General features: G+C 53.8%; 3 protein-coding genes across 3 annotated transcripts in view; all 3 read right to left on the reverse strand.

Annotated features, from left to right (window-relative positions):
• Positions 1-3,341, reverse strand: part of VOLCADRAFT_87736 (uncharacterized protein) — a gene marked incomplete at both ends in the record, with an annotated part of 4,512 nt that extends 1,171 nt beyond the window's left edge. The window contains 2 exons of the mRNA XM_002947481.1: positions 394-450; positions 3,003-3,341. Coding sequence (XP_002947527.1) covers positions 394-450; positions 3,003-3,341 — 396 coding nt within the window. The remainder of the gene's footprint in view (positions 1-393; positions 451-3,002) is intronic.
• A 1,337-nt stretch (positions 3,342-4,678) lies between these two features.
• On the reverse strand, positions 4,679-7,068 carry VOLCADRAFT_87737 (uncharacterized protein; the record flags this gene model as incomplete). Its single annotated transcript, XM_002947482.1, has 3 exons — positions 4,679-4,777; positions 6,605-6,825; positions 7,014-7,068. The coding sequence occupies 3 exons, from the start codon at positions 7,066-7,068 to the stop codon at positions 4,679-4,681; spliced, it is 375 nt and encodes a 124-aa protein (XP_002947528.1).
• A 2,899-nt stretch (positions 7,069-9,967) lies between these two features.
• Positions 9,968-10,661, reverse strand: VOLCADRAFT_87738 (uncharacterized protein; the record flags this gene model as incomplete). Its single annotated transcript, XM_002947483.1, has 2 exons — positions 9,968-10,416; positions 10,607-10,661. 2 exons carry the CDS (start codon positions 10,659-10,661, stop codon positions 9,968-9,970), a joined length of 504 nt encoding a protein of 167 aa, XP_002947529.1.
• Positions 10,662-10,911: the final 250 nt, after the last annotated feature.

Genomic DNA, 10,911 nt, shown 5'->3' on the forward strand with positions numbered 1-10,911 from the left:
AGCAGAAGTCAGGCCTTAACTTCTGCCAGCCGCCTGCCTATGTATGTATGTATGTATGTATGTATGTATGTATGTATGTATGTATGTATGTATGTATGTATGTATGTATATACGTGCCATACGTAATCTGACCGACGGGCCCGACGCTGGCCCACGGTAACTACTGGACCTCATATGGGACGGGTGTGATGTATATATGTTTGTCTGTCTGTCTGTCTATCTGTCTGTATGTCTGTCTGTATGTGTGTGTGTGCGTGCGCGATGGATACCGTATTATTTCATAAACACTGTTAGATCGCTCCCGTAAACCCTAACACTTGTACGTGTTGTCCGGGGAAGCCGCACGGACACCAGAGCTGCTCACAAGCAGCGTCGTGATGGCGTGTGCCGTACCTTGACGCCGTACGACCCTGCTGTGACCAGCAGGCTACGCGGCTCGTAGAACGCCATCTAGGAGCGCAGGAGGGGAGGGCGCGGGGGGGAGGAGGGGTGGGGGAGGGCAGGAAGGGGGGAGGCGTGTGGATCTGCCGTACCGACGGCGCCGGATGCGAGGGCGGGTGATGGGTGGGAGGACAGAAAGGGGAAATCAGTCGCGGGGTGCTGTGCGGGTGTGTGGGTATGTGGGTATGTGGGTATGTGGGTATGTGGCCGGGTGGGGGATGCAGGTGCGGATACCTCAAGGTACCGATCGGGGCGGGGCCCCCCCTTAGGAACCCTTGGGATGCATGATGGGGAAATAAGTTGCAATTTGGTGCACTGGCTGGCGGTTTCTTGATGTGCGCGATGGCGCTGCAGCTGAGGGGCCGCTCGCTGGTCCGCTGGTCCACCGGCGGCGGCTCCCTCCCAATGCGGATGGGCATTGAGGGGCGAGAGGGGGGAGAGGGGGGTTTCGTTGGGCCGTTCAGAGCTCTGGGACTTCCCTCCCTCTCCCCTTCCTTCCCTCCCTCTCCCCTTCCTTCCCTCCCTCCGCCTAGACTCAGAAAGAGGCGGCTGGGGAGGTAGGCGGCAGGGGGGGAGAGAGAGAGATGTGGTTGGGTTGAGGAGATCTGACGACTCCACAGTGGGTTTGGGGAGGCGGGTAGGGGCGATCAATGCCCCGAAACCATACATTGCCTTTGTGATGCACTTCGAGCCACGTCTGACACCCCATTCCCTAGCCCAACCCCCCTCCCCCCCGCCGTACTCCCCCCTCGACTCTCATCACCTTAACCCACCTCACCCGGCCCTGCACCACCACCCTCCAAGGTTTACGCTTGGTTCGTGTCTGTGAGCCTTTGTGTCTGTGTGTTTCTTCAAATTTCAAACGTAAGGAGGGTGTGGAGGAGGGGGAGGAAAACTTGTATGACCTCTATGAGCTCACACACGTACGAGAATCCATACAAACGCATACGCGCTCATAGCCTCGTACGTAAGCGACTGAGCTCGTCGTAAATCCCTCGGGATCAACCACCCGGTTAACCACCAAGACGCAACGGACAACGGACAACGGAAAAGTAACAAAGGACGATGAACCTGGTCCCCGCCCCCCCGTCTGTATGAGCCCCCCCCGGGGGTGGGGGGAAGATGAGGCAAACGAGGTGGGGGATGAGAGGAGGAGGGGAGGCGGAGAGAGCGCTGCTTCGGCACGGCCTTATTTGCGCCTCCTCCTCTCTCTCCCATCCCCCCTCCTCCTCTCCCTCCCTTTCCCTCCCTCCCCCCTCCTCTCCCTTACACAACCCAAGGCAACCAAACACAAACCCTAAGTGCTGCCGCTCCCCTTGTCAACAAATGTGGATGTAATGTAATGTAATGTAATGGATGTGACCCCAACCCCCCACGACCCCCTTGGGGGGGGGGGGACATGTCCCGACCCTGTCGGGCCCCGGGGGGAAGGATCCCACACCCGAACACCCTGTACGACGTACCCATACCCACGGGGGTCCGAGCACCATTCCGCCCTCATGCGGATATTGCGTTGGACTTCCTAGGACCATAGATTTTGCCGTACTATTGTACGGCCATCGTACCCTGCATTATTCATACCCATCTACTGCTGTCCCCGTACTGTGCCCTTCCCTATCATGCACGGGGCTGGTCAAGGGGCCGTGGCGGTCGGGGCGAGAGAGGTGTACGAGCAGTGTGTGTCTCACTCACGTGGGGGGGTGGGGGAGGGGGGGAGTTAACAACCCTAGGGTAGCGGTTATTTCACAAAACCCGACGAAACGTAAACCAACAACCTTAACCGATCCCAGGTCCTAGCAGGCTCGCCTGTTGCCTCGGGACGGCCCTGAGGGGTTCCGTGTATACACACACACACACACACACATATAGACAGACGATAATGGACACTAGGAGAAGGCAGGGGCAGAGTGCGTCTGCGTGTGTACGTGCGTATGCGTGTATGTTTTTGATTGATATCCGCCGCACTACGTGTGATACGTGTGTGTGTGTGTGTGTGTGTGTGTGTGTGTGTGTGTGTGGTCCGGGCCCCCTAAAGTCACCCCCGAGAAGATCCCCTCGCCACCCCCGGGCCCCTCTCCCCTTCCGCGCCCTCTCCCTCACTTCCTTTGCGCCTCTCCCTCCCCCTTCCCCTCTCTCCGGGAAACCAGGACAGTCAGTCGAGGCGGTTAAGGAGAGAGAAGCGGCGGTGGCAGTGGTGATGAACACGAATGGCCCGAACCTCCAACTCGTAATCATCAGGGCCAGGACCAGCTACAAAAGTATACGTAAGGAAGGAAAGGGCTGAACCACCACCTTGTAGTGTGTGGCTGCCGCGCTGTGCCCCTGTCTTCCCTTTCCAATCTCCTCTTCCCCACAGACACCGGAAAGGGCAGAAATTAGAGGATCAGAAAATTATGGATGGTTGCGAGTGAATTGAGGGGAAGACTTCTGTAAGTCGCCCGTGCGGCCGGGCGGCTGGCCGAAGCTGTGGAGCACCATGTTTCGTCCGCGTCCACCCCACGGCCGCCTTAGGCAGCTGGAAGGGGCAGCCCTTACCAGCCGCGTCCCTGAGACGCGCCTACCTCCCGCACAACTCCATTTGACCAGGGCATGCAGCTCTTGAGTCGCAGCCGCTCGTTGTACAGGCGCAGGTTGTCATCCAGGCATGCGGTGAACAGCAGGTTAAGCTCCCGGCTGAGCACCATCGAGGTGATGAAGTTCTGCTGATAGCTAGGGAATTGAACGTCGTACTGAACTCGCGTGGTTCCATCGCGGTTGACGCTCCATGCCTTGAGCGTGTGCTCGTCCATGGACAGGAACTGCTTCGTGTGAGCATTATATGTAATTCGCCGAACAGGCGAGAGGTGTCCACGAAATGCTGCATGAAGGTTAAATCCTGGCCTTATACTCAGGTCCTCCATATCATCGGAAAGAGGCTGTCACCGCTTAGCGGCGAGCCTCGACGTTACCAATTCATAAGTTTTAAGGTAGATTAGAGATTTGAGTAAAGCCCATTTCATGGGGTTGCGTCATTAAATCTTTACTTATTGTCCTTCCCTCTTCCGTGTCAAGCGGAAAGCTAAACCAGAGGTGACATCTTTTCGTGATAACTTACCTAAATAAAACTGCCAGTCTGATAATTTTTGGGTTTGGGAACGGGGTGACATTTCGCGTTGCCCATACAGTACAACCAACCGCAATTTGTCGTACCAATAAGCAGGCCGGCCTTACGCCCTAAGTTTGTGCCAGTATTTGCCACCCAGTATATATTCAAAGAAAGACGTCAAAAATCGTATTTTTTGCACTAACGCATTGCGTCTTGGGCATTGGCTTATCCAGGACGGTTACTCTATTGTCCCTACAAACCGTGCAACGAAACAAGGCTGTCAATTCTAATTTGAGTATGTCTAATCCAGGGTGATAACATAAAAAACAACCTAGCCCTGACAAGACTGAAACAGCGTGGTGCTGCTTTTTATGAAGCCGTGCCAAGTCTCAACCCAGCTCTAAGGCAAATCACTCATGACTGTACCCTTAAATGTCTAGCTGTTAACTTAATCAGCCTGCACGTGTGCCGCATGCTTTTGGGTGCACATCCCCGTGCCTGGGAGCTTAAGGGCCTGTTCAAGGGTCCACTTCAAGCGCCGACACTCACCTGAATTGAACGGTCAACAAACCTCAGCACTGCCACTAACAGAAGTATTGGATAATCAATAACATGCGTAATAGCCAGTTCACATGCTACGTTACGTTAAGACTTTTTGGGAAAAGTGGTCGGTTCGGACATGGTAACGGTACGTTACCGGTAAAGTGGACGAAAAGTCTAAAGTGACCCGGGGGGGGGTTTGAATTTCGACCCCTCGTACCGTTACCTGAATTGCGTCGCCAATTTCGCGAGTTATAACAAACAGCCAAGCCCAATCGCTTATAAAGACCACATATTTGACAAATTGTGCGCGCTTTGCACTCCGACCGAATGTCTAGTCACATCGCTGCAGTTTATTTTGGAAAATGAACAAGGACAACGCCGCTCGTGTTGCTCGCCCGCGCACGACCGCTTACATAGCCAATATGTAACCCAGGATTGTAGTATCAGGGCTGAAGCCATCCGCGAAATGGCAAGTCGGCCGCACTTCCGGCGGCATGGGCCGCGCCGCGTCGGCCCACACGCTCAAGCACTGCCATTGAGAATTGAACATCAGCTCGCGCCAACGAACACAACGTCGTCGTAATGTCCCATGTGAACTGGGTGACTTTTTCAGGCCCACTTTTCCAAAAAAGTTTTCGCAACGTAACGTAGCATGTGAATCCAGTATAACGGGCAATCGGCTGCCATGAGAACCGAAGCCATGAGAACCTGAGGGGTCCGAGGGGCTGTTTTAAACGAGTTGCTGGTTCTAATTCACCAAGGCGTCCGACACGGCCGTGGGGATGTATGTGTGGCAACACCCCCGGTCTGGACGCTAATTGTTCCTGCACCATTTGGGCGCGGGCCAGCAAGAGAAGAGTGCCCTATTGTGCGTTCAGCGTATTATTGGGCATATGGAGCCGTCTTGTGTGGGGCCTCCGTGCTAATTTGGGGCCAAGCTACAGGGTATCATGTCAACCGGATCCATCAATCCACATAGTATAAATGTACGGTTCACAAGGAGTTGTATCGACACGGGTTTCGTTCAACACGGGTTTGTTGCGAATTGAAGAGAGGTTTACTCCTAAATGTCCACAGACAGGTTTTGCAGCGGGTAGGTGTTTCGGGCGACGTGATGTTTGGCAATTGCCTAGGGCTGATGCCCTCAGGACACGAAAAAATCTCCGGGTATGTATGTATGTATGTATGTCTAGGCCCTCGTTACACCTTTGGAGAGAAATGCAACTCCAGAAGGTGTTAAGACACATACATGCATACACACATGCACACATACACACACTTACATATACACATTACCAGCATCCGCTGGTGCCCGGTGCAGTGGAAGGGGGGAAGGGAATTGAAACTGGTAAAGATTACAGTGTTAATAAATAGGAGGACCGGCTTTTTATCAAGGTGGGTTGTTGTCAACAACGACCCTTCTCCGTCGTGCAGGACATCCATATGCAATTAGCGTCCGTACTCCACACTAAAACCATGACAAACGAACCACAACAGCTCCACATAAGACCTGCCCCACACATTGCGGTGCGTCTTTTACCTTATCCAACATTTACGATTAGCCAAAAGTCCAAAGCCCTAAAAATGAACTACCATCCAAAAACTCAACAAATGTAACACGGCAATCGACATCTGCACACCCACGCACGACAAGTCGGGTGTCGGCTTCCTCGAAGCCGGGTAAAGGGCGGGGCCCCTCTGCATCCGTACAGGCCGGTAGCAAGGGTGGCACGTGTGACAATTGATGGGTGGTGGGAGCTGTGCTTGTTGCAGCAGTGCTGATGCTGTGAGAGGTATGCTTGTCAGAGCGCGGGAGGCAGGAAGCCGACACACCGAGCCCCGAGCATTGGCCAAAGTAATTGTACAAACGAGCAGCTTGCGTACTTCATAGAGAAATGAAAGCAAATTTGTCGGCCTGCTGGTGGCAAGCCGGAATGCCCGTGTGGGCAAGTGGTGACGCAAGCTGGGTGAAGTCCGGTGCTGCGAAACGCCAGCAGCTCAGCAATCCGACCCACAGCCCGGAGCTTCATCGCGGCACACTGCAACTCTTCGGAGGCCTCGAGCATTTGCCAAAGTAATAAAATCCCGGAATACCGTACATTCCTGTTGTGTAGAGGACAGGTAGCCACGTATTGTTGTTGGTGGTTGAGGGGGGGGGACGTGGGAGGGGGAAAAGCCTGTGAGAGATGAACCTCTGTAATGGTCTGGACCATGACAGGGGCGACAGGAGCCATGGGGAGTCACCTCCGACTATCATCATGCGGCTTGAAGTCACCCTCTCTAACACAGCAGTGAGCATAAGTTCGTGGTGGCAAGACCACTCTGTTCTACAAAATGCTGACAATTGTATGACCCCTCAAACCCGCAATATCATTAACCACCAACTGCAAAGTGCTAATGTCAAGTACTGTCGGGGTTGGCTTACCGTTCTGCTCATTTCTTGGGGGCCGGCGGCGGCGCCTTATTCGTTATTGGGGGCGATGGGGGAGATGGAAGCGGCTGCTTGCCCGCCGGTGGCGGTGGCGGAGGACGTACTGGCGGCTGGTTGTTGGACGCCGGCGGCGGCGGAAGTGGATGCTCGTTTGACGGCAGCGTCGACGGCGGGGGCGAAACCGGCTGCTTGTTTGACGGCAGCGTCGACGGCGGGGGCGAAACCGGCTGCTTGTTTGACGGCAGCGTCGACGGCGGGGGCGAAAGCGGCTGCTTGTTTGACGGCAGCGGCGGCTTGCTGCTTGTTACGTTTGCAGCCAGGGCACCTGTGCAGCGGAATGCGATCCCCAAAGACACGTTCAATGCCAGCACCCCTACTAGATGACCTGACGAAGCTGGAAGTCGATTTCCTAAGGCCGTCAGCATATCTACGTCGCCACACAAATATGCTGCTCCATAAAACATTGTTCCCCGGAGGTGCACGCACATGATACTGCACCTGAGATTGCCTCACCTTCTTGGCACAGAAACGCGAGGACCAGCAATGAGAGGAGGCGTACGGTGGCCATTTTATCCGTGATATGTAACAAGGAAATGGTTGTAACGAAACAAACCACTTGGCTTCAAACCCAACGTTCCAGACGGAGGAGATGCTTCCACAACACTTCGGGAGCCAAAAGTTATACTAGTCAGTAGTGAAAACTTGTGTACGGAACTGCCCACTACAGGCATCGTACACAAATTGCGAACCAGGATGGCTGGTTTAATGCTGCGCATATGGGGGTGCCGACTTGGTTTAGAAGTGGCGTCTACGAATCGGCCAGCGGCGGTGTTTTTAAAGGAACAGCAGCAGCTTACTAAACTGGCCTTTGTCAGGTGAGGCTTTGGTGAGATTATATATGGGCACGTTACACGCCGTGCTTGCACGAAAGATCGCGCTTAACAGTTCAGTGTTTGCGCCATTTGCCGATATGGAGGATTGGTTGCTAGCTCTTACTTGCGCAAACAGCGAGCGCTTGCTGGAACGAAGGGCGGCAAGGCACTGCGTATCGTGATATCAGCGCAATGCGGCTGTCTGTGTGCAATTTGATAAGCTAAATGGACACTTTCAGAGAGGAGTAACACTACAAGTCTTAGCCAGCCTCCTAGCACAGAGGCCGAAGACCACTTTGGCAAAGACTCGGTGCAAAGATAGGGTGCTCGGTCCATATCTGGACGTACACGTGAAACTTCACCCGAATGAAACCCCAGTGCTGCTTTTTATGAAGCCGTGCCAAGTCTCAACCCAGCTCTAAGGCAAATCACTCATGACTGTACCCTTAAATGTCTATCTATGAACATAACCAGCCTGCAGGTCTGCCGCATGCTTTTGGGTGCACATCCCCGTGCCTGGGAGCTAAGGGCCTGTTCAAGGGTCCACTTCGAGCGCCGACCTTCACCTGAAACGAACGGTCAACATTGCTTACGACCTCTAGGCCGTCTTCATTAACGTCGCTAATCGCTTCAGTGAAGTTTAATATCTTCTTTCATGGCCTTCCACGTTTTGGGAGCTTCGGGTCCGAATATTTCGCAGCGTTTGATCCGGTGATTCCTCGTTGACTTTCGGGCGTGAGGTTCCTAGCAGTAGCCATGGCATTAAGTACTATGATATGGTTAAGATGCAGGTCTCCTGTAAGATTCTAGCGGCCCTGGCCTAAACAGTCCATTTTTGGCTGGAGGAATGAACTCGTACGGTCGGAACATTATTTATATATTCTTAATTTTCAGGACCGCGAACAATTTTTTATTCCGAATTCGGATTATATTCCGCAAAAAAAACCGCTGGTCAACAACAAACCTCTGCACTGCCACTAACAGAAGTATTAGATAATCAATAACATCCGTAACGGGCAATCTGCCGCCATGAGAACCGAAGCCTAGCCCTGATCCAGCGGGACGTAATAGTGCCCCGGTGTGGAATCCCAACAACTAATTGCCCGAGCGTTGTCTCTCCTCTACTTAACGTTGGGGTACCGCAGCAGTTCTCCGTACCTCGTAACCGAGGACAGGGGTCCTAATCCTCTCATCCTGGGGTTGGGTACCGGTCAACCATCCTCTAATCTCAGCAGGGTGGACCACTTCTAAGTCCCTATCCAGAGTGGGGGCCATATCCATATCCACATCCCGAGGGAAGGAGTCTAATCCACATCCAGTAAGGTGATAGTACCCTGAGCTCCAAGTTCATGGGCGAGCTGAGGCGGCACATGAACAAGCCATACCTGAGCTCTAACCCCCACCGATTTCTGACCCCCGTGGCTCCCAGATGTGGGGAAATGACCGACACCTTTCTACCGTACCAGCAGCAGAACGGTGGCAGAAGTAATGGGACCCGAGGGGTTCCGGGGCGCTGTTCAGGTTGACGTTGGTTTGCGAATTGAAGAGAGGTTTACTCCTAAATGTCCACAGACAGGTTTTGCAGCGGGTAGGTGTTTCGGGCGACGTGATGTTTGGCAATTGCCTAGGGCTGATGCCCTCAGGACACGAAAAAATCTCCGGGTATGTATGTATGTTGTTACAGGGTGGTGGTTAAGCTTCACCAGCGGCCCCCTTTCCCTTGGAGGCAGTTCCCTGCTCTCCCCTGCTAGAGGGGCACCCTAATCCATTCACCCCCATCCGACTTCAGAATGAATTCGCCGGGTTCAGCAACTCACCACCTGCATCCAACCAAAGCTGGTGCCAGCTGCGGTGGAGCTTACAAGGACTTGATCCATTGATACTGGCAAAGGTCGCAGTGTTAATACAAATGAGGTCCGAGTACATACTTCCAAGGTGGGTTGTTGTCAACAACGACCCTTCGCCGTCGTTCGGGGCATATGGATGCCATCATCGGCCGTAGGCTACGCTAAAACCATAAAAACAATCCATGCACGTGTAAAGGGACCAACAACAGCTCCACACAAAACCTGCCTCACACATCACGGTGCGTCTTTTACCTAATTCAACTTTACGATTAGAAACAAAGTCCAAAGCCCTAAAAATGAACCACAATCCAAAAACTCAACAATCAGCAGTCGATATCTACACCCACGCACGAAAACCACAAATAACAACACGACCAAGTCAAGATGCACATGCACGTACTCGATTAGAGGCATCTGGTGTCACTGGGATATTGATACACATGTCTGGGGTTTCGTACAACCCCGCAATACCCTTACTAGCCATATCACACACGCGACACATACATACATACATACATACATACATACATACATACATACATACGTACATACATACACACATAGCTCTCCCTGCATCGTCATGGGCCCCAGTACTACTACCGCCCATGCCGCCCCGCTAGCCTCGCGGTCCAGCAGCTACCAGCAGGCCACCAGGATCGGTGCAGGCAACAGCATAATCAGCTACCGGAGTGCCGTACAAACGGTAAAACCCTTACAACCAACGGTACAACCCTTATTACCGTTCTGCTCACTTCTTGGGGGCCGGCGGCGGCGCCTTATTCGTTAATGGAGGTGATGGGGGAGATGGAAGCGGCTGCTTGCCCGCCGGTACCGGTGGCGGAGGACGCACTGGCGGCTGGTTGTTGGACGCCGGCGGGGCCGAAACCGGCTGCTTGCTTGACGGCTGGGTCGACGGCGGGGGCGAAAGCGGCTGCTTGTTTGACGGCTGGGTCGACGGCGGCGGCGAAACCGGCTGCTTGTTTGCCGGCTGCGTCGACGGCGGGGGCGAAACCGGCTGCTTGTTTGACGGCAGCGTCGACGGCGGGGGCAAAACCGGCTGCTTGTTTGACGGCTGGGTCGACGGCGGGGGCGAAAGCGGCTGCTTGTTTGACGGCAGGTTTGACGGCGGGGGCGAAAGCGGCTGCTTGTTTGACGGCAGCGGCGGCTTGCTGCTTGTTACGTTTGCAGCCAGGGCACCTGTGCAGCGGAATGCGATCCCCAAAGACACGTTCAATGCCAGCACCCCTACTAGATGACCTGACGAAGCTGGAAGTCGATTTCCTAAGGCCGTCAGCATATCTACGTCGCCACACAAATATGCTGCTCCATAAAACATTGTTCCCCGGAGATGCACGCACCCATGATTATGCACCTGAGATTGCCTCACCTTCTTGGCACAGAAACGCGAGGACCAGCAATGAGAGGAGGCGTACGGTGGCCATTTTATCCGTGATATGTAACAAGGAAATGGTTGTAACGAAACAAACCACTTGGCTTCAAACCCAACGTTCCAAACGGAGGAGATGCTTCCACAACACTTCGGGAGCCAAAAGTTATACTAGTCAGTAGTGAAAACTTGTGTACGGAACTGCCCACTACAGGCATCGTACACAAATTGCGAACCAGGGTGGCTGGTTTAATGCTGCGCATATGGGGGTGCCGACTTGGTTAGAAATGCCGTCTACGAATCGG

This window comes from Volvox carteri (genome assembly GCF_000143455.1).
Source record: "Volvox carteri f. nagariensis unplaced genomic scaffold VOLCAscaffold_6, whole genome shotgun sequence".
Classification (NCBI taxonomy): Eukaryota; Viridiplantae; Chlorophyta; class Chlorophyceae; order Chlamydomonadales; family Volvocaceae; genus Volvox; species Volvox carteri.